The sequence below is a fragment of the Anser anser genome (genome assembly GCF_964211835.1).
Source record: "Anser anser genome assembly, chromosome: 2".
NCBI lineage: Eukaryota > Metazoa > Chordata > Aves > Anseriformes > Anatidae > Anser > Anser anser.
Genome location: NC_139721.1, coordinates 138,370,085 through 138,388,248, shown reverse-complemented (window position 1 = coordinate 138,388,248; position 18,164 = coordinate 138,370,085). Strand labels below are relative to the sequence as shown.

Genomic DNA, 18,164 nt, shown 5'->3' with positions numbered 1-18,164 from the left:
TTTGTTTCAGGCTCTGACGTGATAAAGAGCTCTGAGAGGAAATACAGCTCGTCTTGCTTTCTCATTATAAAACATTTGTCTGCTGGTTTAAAAGCCTGCATGTCTGTCTTGTGATTTCTCACAAATACATAGTGTGTTCTTTTTATCTCAATTTTTTTTATTATTATTTTATTTTATTTTTAACCTATAACTTTGGCTTGTGCTTACCTTTTGGAAATTCATTATTATTGGTTTTTGTGGTCTGTAGAACCAAAATTCTCATGGAAGCTGACAGGGGTTGCAGTGTTAGGTGAGTGAAAGAGGAAGTTTTCAAATGTCTTATGTTAAATGGATAATTTCTGCTCCTTTTTAATCTTAAGAAATTCCTCTGGATTGTGAACATCAGTCTATAATACTGTCTTTCATCTGCTATAGAGATACTGAATACTTCTAGAAATAGTAGATCTTGGGGTGTATAAATATCTTTTGGAAACGACTATGTTTAGTAATATATAGAAATATTAAACATAATCTAAAATGGAGTATTGCTGCATTTTAATCATTTACTGTGTAAAGCTTTGCATTGACCTTTAGATCTGAATTCCTTTGTTTTCTCCAGATGATTACATTTCTAATACCTTTTTTGGTTTTAGACAATAATATCTATTTTTGTAATTTGTGGGGTTTATCTGTTACCTGTGCAGACTTTGATGCAATTTATTTTCTAAAAAGCTATTTTGTATTTCAAATGAAATAATTTTTTGTGGCATAAGAATTTATGTGGGTCTGCAGGAATCAAAGATTTCAAACAAATCAAAAATAGGAATCAAGGTTTATTTCAAATAATGTATTTAGAAATTGTCTTTATACAGGTAAATGGTTGCAGTTTTGTGACAAGAACAGCTATACCTGCAGACTTAATCAGGGTACAGTATTGCAAATTGAATTGTAATACTAATAATGAATACTAAAAACCTCAAACAATTTGTTTCAAACAAAAGTTGTGCTGTTGACTAATACTTTGTTTTGCATGCTGTGCTCTGTATCTGCATTGCTTGATATATAAATACAGTTTATCTTTAAACTTAAAATAAAAAACATCTTACTGCTTGTATTAAGGCTAATATAAGGCAAGACTTGCAGAAATGCTTTATGTCAGTGTTTTTGAGGTGTGAATTATACTAACAAAAGAAGTTACCAAGGTAATAAGATCCTCAATGCTGTATTATATGTTAATGTTCTAAGGTGGCATTTGATACAGAATTTGATATTTGAGTTTGCTTATCTTGATAAAGCATAAACATGGCATGTTAAGGAACTTGGATTGATTTAGGAAGAAGAATTTGGAGTTGGAGAGATTTGTTCAGAACATGGAATGCAGCACTCTGAGATGCAACTAGAGGTGATGGTGAATGAATTGGCTGGGAAACAACAAGAGATTGAAGAACTAAACAGAGAGCTAGAAGAAATGAGGGCAGCATATGGTACAGAAGGATTGCAACAGGTATAATTACCTTATGTTGCTTTCTACTTACTACTTGGTTACATGCAGAAATGCAGAATATCACCTGAAAGAGTTCACGCTTAATTACAGTTGTTCAGAATGCAGTCAGCATGTTATATGGAATTATGTATAATTTCTTTTAATCACATACCACGCGCTCTATTTATTTGAATGGCATTTCCATTGTGTGTCCTTTTTCTCTATTTTGTGAGTAAAGTTTCAATGTTCTTTGCAGTGACTTTCTTCAAATCAGGAATGGAGAGATGATTTTCTTCGAGAAAAGTCCTAATTCTTCTTTAGTTGTGCAAAGACTGCATTTGTTTTATACCTTCTTGTTTCTAAAATATCCAAAAAAAAATCAGGTTTTACGTCCTAAGGAATGATATTACTAAGTTGGGCCTCAAACCAGAAAGGTATTTGTATACCCGAAATTCACTGATATTTCACAGTCTGAAATACAAGGCAACTGTGCCAGGATTATAATTTGGGTTTACAGTAATTTGGGATTACAGCGAAGTATTTCTTAATTTAGAAATACCATTCAAATATAAAGTTAGGTTGTAAAGAATATTAAATACTTCCAGTTAGAACAAGCACTATGTCTTACTTGTCTCTTTCTTTTCATTTGGGTACAGACCATGTCACTGTATGCTTTTCTTTGTTTTGCAAAGAGCTATAGAATATGAAAATTGTTTTAAAATTCAGTCATTTTCACCTTCATTGTTACTGCACAGTTATAATTCTTTGCTTTTTCCATTTGTACTTTATCTGTGAAAATGGATGTTATGTTTTCCATTACCAGTGATCTTGGATTGGTTGCCTTGGAGGGAGGTGGTTTATCATTGCTTTGTCTGTTGGTGAATCTCTGGTGTTGCACTTTAAGACAAGTTTACCTTCTAATTACGGTGTCTTACATCCATTGTGCTAAACATAATAGTCATAGCATAATAAAGAACATAATATAGTTTTATTTTCAAGCAGTTGTGACTACTGTTTAAAGTGAAAATATTTGCGTTTCTAAATGACTATGATTACTATTTTAAAAATAAATCAAAATCTATTAAAACATGCTGCAGTACAATAATACTTAAAATATTTTTTAGCTGCAGCATATTCTTTATGATAATGGTACAGTGCATAATATCTCAGCTGAGGAATGCATATGGTTTATTTTTCAAAAGAGGAAAGAATTGTAAAAACGGAGGATACAGCAGATGTGTTGTGTGTGGTAGTTCTGCCTGTTTGTTAAAGAAAACGCTTGAGCAAAAAAGTTGAAAAGGAACACACAAAAGTGTGTGGATTTGAATAGATAAATTTACTTACTCAATTTCATTGAACAAATGCAAAAGGAAAGATATGACACACTTAAGTGTCTGATCTGTTCCTATTTTTCTTTATTATAACAAGCATCTAGTATTTCTACTAGGTCCATATTTTTAAAATAGGAGCTCACTGTAGTGTTCTGAAAAGAACTTTAAAAGAATTTCCTCAAATTCTTTGCACAGGTTGGCATGTTTAAGGGCCTCTTGCTTTTTATGTCCCACTGAATAATATCCCTATCCTCTAAATCAGTAATCTTTTTCTGAAAGCATTATCATTTTACTTCAGTAATCAGCATGTAACCTGGAGAAACTTCTTTTTGAGAGCATAGTAAACAAAACAGTTACAGAAGGTGACTGATGGTTTTAGAAATGTCCAATATGTAGAGATGAAGCATGTACTAGCTTTGAATGAGTTCAAATCAACAAAGTGACTTTAAAGTGAATAGCATATTGATTTTATGTATTTGCACGTGAATATAGTCCCAATTAGTATTATAGGACTTCTGGCTAATGTTATCTTACCAAAAAAAAAAAAAAAAACACCACTGCAAAGGAATTTTTTTCTGTCCTTTTCTCATTTTTTTTTTTATCATCACAAATTATAGAAGGTGAACCTGTGAAATACACTGCATCAGTTTTGCAACCTGAGCTGATTTTTTATGTTGTTATGAATAAGGTCTGCAATGTAAGTTACCACACAGTGTCTATTATATACCTTTAATATAATCAATGCAATTTATTGCACTTTGTGACAGGTGACGTAACTTGCATTTATTGTGTGAAAAATGTGTGGACAAGAATAGTTGGACAAAATTGCTGATGCTTTATAATTGGGTATCCTGACTTCTATCATGATGGTATGGTTTACATGGCCACACTCTTTAGTTTAAAAGCAAATTCTATATTTAATCTTCTTAAAAGTTCCGATTTTGTTTTTTTGATAAGTATATTTATGGAGAACTTGTACACTGTTGTATGAAGACAAAAAATGTCACTGAAATGCTTACAAATAAGAGTTTGTGAAAACAAATTTTCCAGTATGTCTGCGTGACATCTTTTTAAGAGATGTTAGGGAGCACGTATTCCTGTTTAACTAGAACAAGTTAGTATTTTTTCTGTCTGTGGCTTTGATGTGTATTAATTGTTTAAATTTTATTTTTTTGTAGCTGCAAGAATTTGAAGCTGCTATCAAAAAAAGAGATGATATTATCACTCAGCTCACTACTAACCTACAGCAAGCACGGAAAGAAAAGGATGAAACTATGAGGGAGTTTTTGGAGCTTACAGAACAAAGCCAAAAACTGCAAATTCAGTTTCAGCACGTAAGTTACAGCACTAACAATGCTTATTTGGGTTTGAAAACTCATGTCACTTTGGAGGATCTGTAAATAGCTGCTTCCTGCAGAAATGCAGAATTTTATGCTTTTGCATTTTTGAAGATTTGGTCCCTTGGTATAGGGACCTGTATATTATCTGCAGTCAATTTAACAGTCCTACAGTTATCATTATAGTAGCTGGTTTATTGTACTAATTCACTATAAAACAATAGAGATTAGTCTGTTTTCTTTCCTAATGTGTAGTGATAGCTGCTGATAAATACTGTATGATGGCAATTATCTTAGGGAGAAAAACACTCATGTAATTACTGTTCTCAAAGATTTGGGCTGAAATCCAAAGAGTTACCTTTCCAATCAAAACAGCAAGCCATCAGTTTGGTGGGCCACCATTTCATGCTTCAGCCCTGTATTTTTGGATAAAATCTGCCTCTTGTGGTGTTCTTAATTACCTAGCTAATTAATTAAAATTGGATTCGTGAACCAGTAATTACAACTAGTTCATCTTACTATTTAGAGATTTTTCTGAGACACTGCTGTACTGTATTAGCTCACCATAAAACAATTTAATTTTAAATATTTTTTATTTATCAGTCTTCCAACAAAATAGCAGTATTTCAGTTCCTCCTAGGAGAAGTTATAGAATTTTGTGATTGTCTGTGCTTGTGAAGTGGAACATAAAATTGAAGACCATAGCTGTCTCTTTCTGTAGTGCAAGCTGTTTCTGAAACATTTCATACATTTGTTTGTTTGTTTGTTTGTTTGTTTTTAACATGTAAGTTACAGGCAAGTGAAGCCCTAAGGAACACCAGCCATAGTTGCACAGCTGCTGATTTATTACAAGCCAAGCAACAGATACTCTCACATCAACAACAGCTAGAAGAACAAGAATGTCTGCTGAAGAATTACCAGAAGAAGAATGAAGAATTTCAAGTGCAGATTGCACATCTTCATGATAAAATCAAAACATATGAAGTGGTATGTTCCTTATTAGAAAATATCTCTTTTGTTATTCATGTTTCTTTTTATGATTTTGTAGTTCCTTTGAAATGTAAGGCTCAGAGCACGGATTATGAGTGTGCTGCATGTAATGCATACACAGTTTTTAAATCTGTGTAAGACCACGTGTTGACTTATCTGTTGATATTAAATGCATAATATGCATATAATTTAGAGCTGAGGTGCTTATGTCAATATTATTCATCATTTTTTTTAAAATTGCAGAAATATTTTCAATTGATGAAACTATCCTGAAAATTAGAATGTCTTTATAAAGTGATATCATTTTGTTAGATAAAAAATAAGAACCTGCCTGAACAACCTTTTCTGTCTTGAGGAAAGAATTTCTTCACGTACATTTTATATTGTCCATAATGGTAGACTTCTTAGAAGTACTTAAAATAAAAAAAAAAAAGGTCATTAAAAGTGAGAAAATACAAAGTTTTCAGTAGATTGTGCCAAATATCTTCTGAAATATCAGAGAACAACTAGAAAAAAAAAGGAAATAATTTTTGTTGTGATTTTTTCTCTCCTTTGGAGAGCAAAGGGGAGAAGTCACATATCCCAAATGTACAGAAAACCTCCAAAAGAGGGCAAGAAATAACTTATTTAGTTTTTATAAATGATCATTATTCTATGATATTCTCAAGAAAGGCATTGTGTTTAAATAGCTAAATGTATAAATGTTCTAATGTGTTTAGGAAATGAACTAAAAATAAAAATGTTTTTGCTCATTTTTAAGGAAAAGCACAAAAACGAGGGTGAAGATATGAGTAGACTACAAGAAAAAGAAGCATTAGTTGAAGAGCTGGAAGCAAAACTTGGAGAAGAAGAAAAAAATTCATTTCAGCTTAAGGAAAAATTATCAGATGTCAGTAAATTACACGAAGAATTAAAAGAACAGATTTCACTAAAGAACCAGGAGATAAGTAACATGAGAGTTGAACTTACCACCTACAAACAGAAAGAAAGACAATGTTCTGATGAAATAAAACAATTAATGGGGACTGTGGAAGAACTGCAGAAACGATGTTATAAAGACAGCCAGACCGAGGCTGACATTGTGCAAAGAATGGAATTGGAAACACAAAGGAGACTGGCACAACTTCAGGCTGAATTAGACGAAATGCATGGCCAACAGATTGTCCAAATGAAGCAAGAATTAATTAAGCAACATGCAATGGAAATTGAACAGCGTCTTTCACAACAAAAAGTAGAATTGGAGAAAACTTCAAGTCTGTGTTTGAATGATAATGTTAATAAAGATCAAATGCATTTAATGAATATTAAAATTAATGAATTGAATGTGAAGTTGCAAGATGCTGATAATGAAAGGGAAAAAATAAAGCAAGAATTGTCACAACAGATGGAAGTAATTTCAGCAGAGAAGTCTCTTCAACAAACTAAAATTGAAGATCTTTTCCAAGAACTGAACTTTTCAAGAGAGCAGGTTCAAAGAGCCAAACAAACTATAATGGATATGGAATGTAGGTTGAATGAAGCTGAAAAATACCAGTTTGTGATTGAAGATCTAAAAACTCAGCTGGCTTCTGCCTCTGAATTTAGGAAGGAATTGGAATTAAAACATGACGCAGAAGTTACAAATTACAAAATAAAACTTGAAATGCTTGAACGGGAGAAGGATGCAGTTTTAGACAGGATGGCAGAGTCTCAAGAAGCAGAATTAGAGAGACTGAGGACAAAGCTTCTGTTTAGTCATGAAGAGGAACTTTCCAAACTTAAAGAAGACTTGCAAAAAGAGCACATGGTGAACATGGAAAGCCTTAAAGATAACTTGAATATGCACCATAAACAGCAGGTAGATGGTATACAAAAAGAAATGAGTCAAAAGATAGAAGTCATGCAGCTTGAAAAGGACAACTTAATCACAAAGCAAAATCAGTTGATATTAGAGATTTCAAAATTAAAAGATTTACAGCAGTCTATTGTAAATTCTAAATCTGAAGAAATGACCCTTCAAATTCATGAGCTGCAGAAGGAAATTGAAGTGCTTAGGCAAGAAGAAAAAGAAAAAGGTACTCTTGAACAAGAAATTCAAGAGCTGCAGCTTAAAACTGAATTGATGCAGAAACAAATGAGGGAGACAGAAGATAGCCTTCAAAACAAATGTTCAGAACTTGAAACACAAAATAACCTTCTTCAGGGGGAAAACAAAACTCTGGAAGAGAAACTAAAAAACATGTTGGTAGTCTCTGAAGCAAGTGACATTGTTAATGACAGTATTAGTTCTAAGTCAGAAAATGTGGATGTGCAAAAAAGAATAGAAAATCTGATTGCTGAAAATGAGCAACTCAAAAAACAAAACAATCAACTCCAAGAGGATACTGAAAGGCAGAAGAGTGCATTTTTGTCTACTGAGAAAGAACTTGAAGCTAATTATAAAAAGCTGCAGAAAGAGTGTGCAAGCCTTCTGAAGGCAAAAATTGAGTTAGAAGAGAACAATACTAAGCAGGAAGCTGAATATAAAGTCAAACTCAAAGCTTTGAGCGAAGAACTTCAGCACTTGCAAAGCAATAGACCAGTTGTATTTAAAACTAGAACTGCTGGTTTTGAAGGGAGTAAAGAAAAGATGTCCAGGGCAGACACACTTGAGACTGGAGAAGTTGTTGAGAAAGATGCGACAGAACTTATGGAAAAGCTTGAGGTTACCCAACGTGAGAACCTGGAATTATCCCTTAGACTTTCTGATCTTTCTGAACAGTTAAAGTCAAAGCACAGTGAAATTTGTTGTTTAAATGAAGAAGTTAAATCCTTAAAAGATGAGAAAGAACAAGTTCTAGCAAAATGTAAAGAACTAGAAGATATAATTAGCCATGCTCAGAGAGGAAGTATTAGTAGTACTGGACCTAAGACAAAATGCTTTAAAGGAAAAGCCGTAAAGACTGCTACTCCAGCATCTGAGAATAGAACTAAAACATCTGGGCCTAGCAATGAAGTCAATGTAAGAGAAAATCTGGGTTCAGGTAAAGATACCAGTCATCAGGTAACAAAAGGAAAGGAAATTCAGCAAATGTTGAAACCAGAGCAGCCATCTCTTGTAGAACATTTGCATGAGATGACAGACAGGCTGCCAGATGAAACATCGCTAATAGCCAGTACACAGAGTGAAAATAATAATCTTCAGCAGCAAGTGAATACATTAAAATCAGAACAGGTATGTTACATAAAACTGTAAAGAACCTACCTACAAAAATTTCTAGGAGCTTGCCCTTGGATATTTGTATCATATTTTTCCTTTTAGCTGCTTTAAAGTGCATTTGCATTGTGATGGGTGAGTGGCAGAAAGCGGCCAATGGTTGAAAGTGATTGCATGAATGACCAGACCTTGTAGCCATAGTCAACGTGTAAAAGGATGCTATTTTTCAGTGAAAGAAATACCCTTTGTTTGCATTTAATTAAATCATCAACAACAAAAAAGTAAGGAGGAGAAGACATCTAGAGCACTTCATCTTTTGATATAGCATTTACCTTAATTACTTGAGATGAAAATTTATGCAGGACACATTGTTTCCTCTGGGATTAGATTTTCAGTACTGTAAATTCTCAGGTAAACAGTATAAGGAGAGAATGAGACTCTTTACTTCTACAGTCATCTTTTACCAAACTTATGAAATACTAATATTCCACTATCAAAATTTTTGTGTATGTGTGGTTATCACTTCTTGGATGTGAGTGTAAGAAGAGATGCGGATTTCTAAAGGACATGGGAAGATGGTCTTAACTGATCCGAAGTTTGGTATTCAGTTAAGTCAAAGTACTCTGGTCCTCAGTCATCTGAGAATTCAACAAATGTAAAGGCAATGTTTTCTGTGTGATACCTGTTTTTAATCTTCAAGCACTGGTAGTCAGTCTTGCTGAAGCAGTTGAAGTTATTTGGGAATTTGTTTCCCAAGGCAATTAACATCACCAATATCCATAGTAGCAGAAGCTATTTTTCAGACACTCAAGGCTTTTTTTGAGTCACAGAATAATGTAATTTGGAAGAGACATCTGGAGGTTATCTGGTCCAAACCCTACTCAAGGCAGGGCCTACTTAGTTCAGTTATTTATTTATTTATTTATTTTAAATTTGCCCATGCCCACAGATAGATTGAGCAAATTCTCATCTGGTTGATGTGTGTGCTATTTAAGATGCCTCTCTTCAGGGAAGTTTCATTGGAAATCAGTAAGCAGACAGTGTCCTCTTTGGCACCTATCCACCCCTGAAAATAAAGTGCCTCAAAAGACAAAAATACAGTTTGCAAATGTAATTTGCTGTAATGACTCCATAGAACATAGTCTGCACTGAGATGATCTGAAGCATTCAAATTCCCAACCATATGGTAACTGTAAGGATATGTGTTCTCAATATTAAGTGCAATGTTTAAAGGTCATTGTGCTTGCAGCTGTTTTTCCAAAGGCAGAAACTGAAGAATATTGTGTTTTGTCATTTAGTTTGTTTATTTTATTTTAAGTTAAAGAAGTGTCTTACTATTTTGTTATGATTTAAGTTTTTAAAATGTGTATATTTAAACTTTTATTTAATGTGTAACATATATGCAACATTCCATTCAACATATTAATTCCTGAAATTCACAAAGACTGGACATTTCTTGTTTTCTTGTTTCTTACTCTTTGTAAAATGTCTGTTTTTATTCAAAGACTGATTTACAGCTACAGATGGAAGCACAGCGCATTTGCCTGTCCCTGGTTTATTCAGCTCATGTAGATCAGGTTCGTGAGTACCTGAAAGCAGAAAAAGAGAGTGCACTTTGCAGTCTTAAAGAGGAGCTTGCACATAGTCATCTACAAGAGATGAATGATCTTAAAAAAATGCATCAGCTGGAGCTCCAGACCTTGAAAATTCAGCAAGCAGGTAACGACCAAAATTACAGGAGAAAAGCTCTTGGAATGAAAAATAGTATCTTTAATAGAAAAAAAAGCACAGGAATCTGGGGGGAAGTGTATGTAGCTGTACAACAAATTATTTTTATAGAACATTTTGAAGTGGTTTTGTGCCAAATTATTTCCCCATTATAATTAGTCTGTTGCTTACTTAAAAAATAAAATGTGTGTGTATACATAGCAAGAGAGGGAGAGAGAAAAGGAATGGAAAGTATTGCAGCTCACGTTTTGCTGTATAGCTCATAATTCGTATTATGTCAATTAATTCCAAAGAACTATATGATAGATTCATCTATCAGTTTGAATTCCTTACTACAATATTAAACAAATGCATTAACAAAATATTTTTTAGCTTCTTTCATTCAATTTCTGCTTTGGCTTCCTGCCCCCATTAAGTAAGCTTCTTTGATACAACTTTCAGGAATATTGTTCTTTGCATTTCTGCCTCAGTCAGCTTTTATGTTATCTCGTTGCTTTTCCATCACTACATTTTCTGTCACTCCATGATATGCCCTTTTGTGATATTTTTGGCATAATAACTTCTTTGCCCCCCAGTATATTTAAGTAAAGTTTGATCTTTCTAGAGCTCACTGACACATGAAGCCATTTCTTATCCCTTATTCCTGTTGAACATGCAGTTTTACTCTAATAATTGAATCTATCTCTGTGATGGAACAAGAAAGAGGGAACAAAAAACTGTGCATTTCTAAGAGGAGGTAGTCTCACTGACGCAGGGAATTAGGCCTTTGAAAAATTGTTGTGTATCAAGTATTTAAAAATAATATCAATAATTTGTGTTCATAGATGATGAAGTCACGTCTACTCAGAAACTTATAGAAAAGCTGAATGAAGCTGTAACTGTGGAATGTTCTAGGCTCACACAGGTAAGACTTAACAAAAAGCCTTTTTTTAAATGGAACTTTTGTAAATGAAGAATTATGTGTACAGTGAGTCACCATGTTTTTCTGCATCTTTAGCCTGCTCTAGCTGACCCTGCTTTTTGCATCATCTTCAACAGGTTTTCTTTGCAGCTCTTCTCTTTGCCTTGATCTCTAGATACAGACTGATCTTCTAAAATAAGGTTGCAAGGGTTTTTGCTTTTTTTTCTAAACTATTTCATGTCCTTGTCTCTTAATCTTCCTTTTTTTTGTTGTTTTTTTTTTTTTTTTATCTGCTAATTATATTTGCCAAGTATATTTGCCTTTGGAAAAAAGTTTTAGACTGTAAGTTTTTTGACTAAATAGCTGTCAGACATCACACATGTTAACACAAAGGACATCACCCTCTCATATCAACAATAAGTCATTTCTTAGCTGCAGAATATCTTTCAAAGACTTCAAGTGTTTTAGAAGTACATCAGAATTGCTGTCTATATTGTTTTCAGTAGCTAAATATTATGATCAAAAATTCAGGATTGTTTTTAGTCTGTATTCTAGTATCAGCCACTAATGACGCTATTTTGCCATATATTTTTTGAAGACTACTTATTTCTGGATAAATTAAGCTATATTCATAAACACTATATGCCACAATTTTCTAATCATTAATACATTCAGTTGTTGTGTTTGGTGGGATTTCTTTTCTTTCTTTGCTGGCATATTTTCAACACCTTTTTTGAAAAGTGGATATCAGAGTTAGTGGAATTATTCTACTTGAGAGCCACCATGATGGGGATTAAGCAGGACTTCATGACAGCTCACAGAAAGTAGCAGGTGGATGAAATTCTTTGGCATTATTTCAGAGCTAGGAAGAACACTGTCAAACTATACGATTCCACGTTGAACTTTTGGAAAAATTACGATTTTATTTTTGTAAATTGAATTTAGTGTCTTTTGATTCCAAAATGTTTATATAAGGAATCCCATCATTTGCCTTGGGCAGGCTAAGTTTCTCTTCAAGTATCATATATCTTCTGAAAGCAAATACATAAATTTTCTGTTCACCTACTCTTTGTAAATATGGTGGCTATTTTGCTGGCCACATAGAACCAACAAATGTGAGGCATTCTTTTTATGATTTGCTTGCATTTTTCTGCTGCCATTACATTTACTGAATATTTAACAACAAGATGAATGGTAAGCTCTGAGAAGATATAAATTTCTGCCATAGGGAATCCTTTTTCCAAGTAAAACTGCAGTTAACCAGAAAGAAACATTTACAATGAGAAAGAAACAATTTACAATTACAAAATTTACAAGCAAGAAGCATTTACAATGTAAATTTTCTTTCAGCATTGATAAAGGAAACCTTACTATGCAAAATTTTAATACTTAAAAGCATGAACTTAAATGGCTGTGCCAAAATATACATATTTATGTTTTAGCTGGAAAGTCTTTTCATACATGTTTCTTTTACCAGGAGTTTTAAAGGTTGTCTAGGAACATCTTATGCCATCATTTTTACAGAAGATAATATAAAATAATAATTTCTTGTCACCATTTTTCTCTGTGAATTATCACTGCTACATTAATAAACAATTCTTCATTTTTTTTCTTTGTTTCATTCATTTTGCAGGATTTGTGTGATAACTGGAATGAACAATCTTCAACTGTTATAGAATCTGATCATAGGGAACAAGATATTTTCCATAGACCTGCTGATGAGAAAGAAAAACTGAATGTAGAATTACCAAGACACAGAGGTCAGGCTCACGGTAATGTCATTCTACTATCATATTGGTTTAAAAAAAAATTAAAATTCAAGACTGACAATTATACCATTAGTTGTTCAGGTGCTATTTCATGTGCCTAAATAGCTGCTTTATAGATTTCCTCACTATTCTGAACAACCTTTCTTGTATTTTCTTGTGCTGTTTTCATTATAGTGGAAATTGTTGAAAAAAGTGATTATTTTTTTCTTCTTCTGTAGAAGAAGCAGGCAGACATACAAAAAAAAATCAACACTACATAAAAGTGTATTCTAAAACTTGGAGGTGCTATCACTATGTAATGCTTATTGGATAAGTCTTCAGTGAAGAACTTGTGAACAATACATTGTATTAAAATTTATGCTTGAATGTTCAATTTCAACTTTTGTTAATTTCCTGATCATCTATGTAATTTAGCTTTGCAAGAACATATGGAAGCACTTCTGCACAAGATAATGGAAGAATATAGTAGGCTGACAGCACTTCAAACACAGTTGATGAAGGATTGTAAACAGGTACACTTTTTATGATGTTGGAGCGTATAGGCCTTTGAGTTGTCTCTCTTGCATGAATTCCTCCTGGATCAGGGAAAGAATGTATTTGAAATTGCGTTTATGCATCCTGGTTGAGTGGCATAGCAGTGCCATGGTTAGATAAAATGGAGTAGGCTGCTGCCTATGTGACAGAAGTGTAGATTGGCTGAGGTTGGAAGGCACCTCTGGAGATTGTCTATTCCAATCCCTGCACAAAGCAGACTTAGCTAGACTAGGCTGCCTAAGACTTAAGTTTTGGGGTTTTGAGTGTCTCCAAGGCTGGAGGCTACGCAGCCTCATTGGACAACCTTCTCTTCTCCAGGCTACCCAGCTCTCTCAGACTTTCCTTGTAAGACCGTTACGTCAAGCCCCATCTCCTCATGAGATTTTTTTTTTTTAATTATTTTTTTTGCTTCTACTCACCTAGTTTGTATCTGGACTCACCCCTTCTCTCATACTAGATAGCACAGCACTGGACCCAGCTTTCCAGATGTGTTTCACAAGCTGAGTAAAGAGAAAGGATCACCTCCCTCATCCTGACGGCAACTCTCTAATGCAGTCCAAGGGGCTGTTGGACTCTTGTTGTAATGGAACATTTCTGGCTTCTGTCCGACTTGCTATACACCAAGGCCCCCAGGTCCCTTGTTCCAAAGCCACTTTCTAGCTGGTCAGTCCCCTGCATGTTCCTGGTGCAGAGGGGTTATTCCTCTCCAGGCACAGGACCTTGCATTTCTCTCTGCTGAAATTTATGAGGCTCCTTTCAGCCAATGTCTCTGTCTAGCCTGTTGAGGTCTCACTGAATGGTAGCACAACCATATGGTGTATCAACCAATCCTCACAATTTTGTATAGTCTGCAAACCTGCTGAGGGTGTGCTCTGTCCCATCATCAAGGATGTTACTGAAAAGTTTAAACAGTATTAGCCCCAGTAGCGACCCATTAGGTACACTAGTGATTGCCTTCCATCTGGACTTCATGACACCAGTCACAACCTTTTAAGCCCAGTTGTTCAGCCTGTGTTCAGTCTGCCTGACCATCCCCATTCCTCATTGATTTGTCTGTGGGCATTTAGTGGGAGGCAGTGTAGACAAGTTGGTCAAGCATGATTTCCCTTTCATAAATCCATGCTCCCAAGTGGAGTATCTTTCTGGCTTTGTGTGTTTAGAAGTGGTTTCCAGAATGATTTGCTTCATCACCTTTCCGGAGATCAAAATGAGCCTGACTGGCCTGTAGTTCCTCATCTTCCTTCTTTCTCCTCTTGAATGTAGGAGTGACATTTGCTTTTAAGTCTTCAGAAACCTCCCCCAGTCACTGTGGCTGCTGAAAGATAATCAAAAATGACCTTGCAGTGACATAGATCAGTTCCCCCAGCACTCGCTGGTGCATTCCATTAGTCCCAATCAAATTGCTCACATCCAATTTGTTTAAACGTTCCCTAACCTCATCCTCCTCCAGGTAAGCCTGTCTTGCTTCAAACTTTTACACTGCTCTCAGGGGGCTGGGAATCTGGAAGACAAATCTTATCAGTAAATTTGGAGTTAGGTACTTTGATGTATTAAATAAGGTACTCTAGTTATATCTAAAGATTGTTGTAGGTAATGTGTATTGATGGACATACATGTTAAAATATATATTATAGAATCCCAGAATCATTCAGGTTGGAAAAGACCTCTAAGATCATCTAGTCCAACCTTTAACAGAGTACCAAAGTCCACCACTATGGACTAACTGTGCTATTAAGTTCTAAATCTACACGTTCCTTGAAGACCTCTGGGGATGGTGACTCAGCCACTTCCTGGGCAGCCTCTTCCAATGCCACACAAACCTTTCAGCAAATAAATTTCTCCAAACATCCAACCTAAACCTCCCCTGGTGCAACTTGAGGCCTTTTTCCCTTTGTCTTATCTCTTGGTGCCTGGGAGAAGAGACCGATCTCTACCTCACCTCATTTAAGATAACTGTCAACTTGCTAAGGTCTCCCCTGGGCCTCCTCTTCTCCAGACTAACAACCCCAGTTCCCTCAGGCGCTTCTCACAGGACTTGTGTTCCAGGCCCTTCACCAGCTTCGTAGCCCTTCTCTGGACGTGCCCCAGGGCCTCGATGTCCTTCTTGTAGTGGGGGGCCCAAAACTGAACACAGTGCTCGAGGTGCGGCCTCACCAGAGCTCACCTCCTTGGTGCTGCTGGCTACCCTATTCCTGATACAAGGCAGGACACCGTTGGCCTTCTTGGCCCCCTGGGCACACTGCTGGCTCATATTCAGCCAGCTGACAACCGATAACCCCAGGTCCTTTTCCACTGGGCAGCTTTCCAGCCACTCTTCCCCCAGCCTGTAGCGTTGCATGGGGTTGTTGTGCCCCAAGTGCACAACAGTGTGCATGTGTGCGTGTGTCTGGAACCAGAAGAATTATGGCCTAACAGTTTATATGCAGGGAGAAGAGTTTGAGATTAATAGTGGACATTCTAGACAGGCTGATCAACTAGTTATAAATGGGTTCTTGATTATTCAGGCTGTAAAATGAAATGTATTTGTTAGGCCAGTTACATTCTTTCATGTATTGGCCACCAACCTGTCTTATATGTTTATAAATAAGGTTAATATTTTTGCATTATCTCTGTGCAAGTTGTCCTTTTTATTTATTTATTTCTTAGGTCAAAGAACCATGGTTATCATCTTTGGAACCTGAGAGAAGGAAAGAAGAGGAACCTAACCATCTGGAAACAAGAAAGGAATGTCTTCAGGCCCCTTCACAGGGTCTAATGGGTAAAAAGATGCATATACTGGTTTTAATGTATGTATATTCAAAAGGGGGGCAGGGCAGGGGCAGAGAGTGTCAGAGAGAGACCAACTTTAAAATTTAACTGACTCATAGTTTACAGCATCTTGAAGCTTAAGAGATTTTTGCAGATTTTACATAAGTATGATTTTCTTTAATCTCTAAAATCTTTAATCTCTAAAATGTTCTATTAAGCAGCTTTGGTTTGGTCTTTACCAGTTTTTCACTGGTAAGAGTTTCTTTTACCCTTATCAAATAATGGAAGATGAAGGTTTTATTTAATTTTGCAAAATGGAAGACTAAGTTATTGATTGTGACAAAGTAATTGATATGGTACGAGGAGAAACTTTTAACTGCTGCAATTCTTCAGTTCCATCACTTGTAATAGTTTGGGAGGGAGATGAATTTATATTATTGTAATTTAATTATTTTCCCTCCCTTTCCCTATTCAAATAACCTACATGTAGATCCTAAAATTCATGAGTACTGTTGGAAGGAGATAGAGAACATTAAAACACAACTTGAAGAACAACATGCTCAAGAAGTGGAGTACCTCAGGTCCTATTTCCAACAACAGCTGAAAGAAAGTGAAGAGAGGTACATGACAGAAATTGCTCATTTGCAGGATAAGCTTCGGAGTACTGGGGTATCCTCTGACTACACGAGGTATTAATCAGTCCTTTAATGCTTATAACTTTGTACAACATTCAACCAGAAGTGTTCCAAGTAACCGTTCATGTAAAGCTGTGTGTTTTACTTTAAAATTTGTGAAATTCTTTATAAACACATTGCTCTCATTCTTTTATTCTTTTGAGAGATGTTGAATACTACCAAGAAACGACAAACATTACAAACAAGGTAGTGCAGCATTTAGAATTATGAAATCTTGTTAAACATATAGTATCACATTTTTATAGGTAATAAAGGAAGATCTGTTAGTTAGAATAATGTATAAATGTCCCTTCATGTATGTGAGCTTTTCAGACATGATTTCAAACCATCAACCGACAACCGATCAACTCAACCGACCACCACCCACCTTGAAACTCCAGACAACAAACTTGACATTGAGGGATGCCTCACGTAGTGTAGTTCCATGGAATCAATGATTTTTTAGAATGTGTAGCTAATATTTGTGAAAAGATTGCAGTGCACTTAATGGATTTTGTCTTTCACTAAGTCATGAGGCATGGGACATTGCACATCAACCTCTTCCTGGCCCTGGCCAGTATGGCCACGCAAGGCTGAAAGAGGTGGGAGTTTCTTAGGGGAATCCTGACAACTGTGAAGCCTGTTTTTGGTTGGTTGCTGATTCTTTCACTGACTCATTGGATGTGTTCAAGGTGTGGTGGGTGCTTTTCATTGTTGTCTATTCAGTGTCCTCTCTGGATTCCTGTTCTTCATTTAGTTTCATTTGCTACACTCCAAATCCATTCAGTGTTTGTTTTTCATTTCCCTTACTCTCCCTTACTTGAGGGAGAACTGTCAGGGTTTAGTAGACAGACTGGTGCCCAACTGTAGAGGGGAAATGAATAGACACAGTAGCAATGAGAGATGTTACCTGGGGGGGGCGGAGGGGAGGAATTGTTTATATGTTTCTAGAAATTGTGTAGTGTTTGATACACTTACAACAGTACTCTTTCAAAAAGCAGAAAGGACTGTGGTGAGATAAATCCTTAGAGGTTGAAAGAAATTGAGATAAAATTATTTTTCTTCAACTGTGACCCATCATAACCCAAACAGCTGTTTCACCCTTATTATTTAATCACAGCCATCTGTGTTTTTCTATCTTTTAAACAGTATTCCTTTCATTCCTTAAAATATATTTTTGGTCTTCATTCATCAAATTAAATATGAATGCTAAAAATAATGGATTACTTTTTTTTTTTTTTTTTGGTAGCTAAAATGTCACAAGGTTTATAATTTTTTTTCTGGACTCCCATTTCAGGATAATCTAAACCAGCTCTCAGATTTGAGCGAAAGAAAACCTTGATAGTTTCTCTAAAATCCTAGTGTTGGTAAAGACTGTAAGTCTCACAGATAACAGTTACTTTCTAAGGATCTGTTTTGCTCCCTGTCTTTTAGCAAGGTATTTTTTCTTTGTGGTGGCAGATCACAAAGACTAGAGCAGGGGGTTTTCTAGGTAGTTTGGTACTGTATCTTATC

At 35.3% G+C, this 18,164-nt stretch overlaps 1 protein-coding gene across 12 annotated transcripts in view; it reads left to right on the top strand.

The window, feature by feature from the left end:
- The window catches only part of AKAP9 (A-kinase anchoring protein 9), a 110,203-nt gene that overhangs the window by 35,946 nt on the left and 56,093 nt on the right, over positions 1–18,164 (top strand). For 7 of the 12 annotated variants that reach the window (XM_083826935.1, XM_083826938.1, XM_083826944.1 and 4 more), the window contains 11 exons: positions 852–905; positions 1,313–1,483; positions 3,972–4,127; positions 4,920–5,117; positions 5,881–8,313; positions 9,801–10,014; positions 10,848–10,927; positions 12,558–12,696; positions 13,108–13,205; positions 15,874–15,985; positions 16,466–16,664. In XM_083826935.1, coding sequence (XP_083683061.1) covers positions 852–905; positions 1,313–1,483; positions 3,972–4,127; positions 4,920–5,117; positions 5,881–8,313; positions 9,801–10,014; positions 10,848–10,927; positions 12,558–12,696; positions 13,108–13,205; positions 15,874–15,985; positions 16,466–16,664 — 3,854 coding nt within the window. The remainder of the gene's footprint in view (positions 1–851; positions 906–1,312; positions 1,484–3,971; positions 4,128–4,919; positions 5,118–5,880; positions 8,314–9,800; positions 10,015–10,847; positions 10,928–12,557; positions 12,697–13,107; positions 13,206–15,873; positions 15,986–16,465; positions 16,665–18,164) is intronic. The other 5 variants (XM_083826942.1, XM_083826941.1, XM_083826936.1 and 2 more) reach the window with 3 other exon arrangements.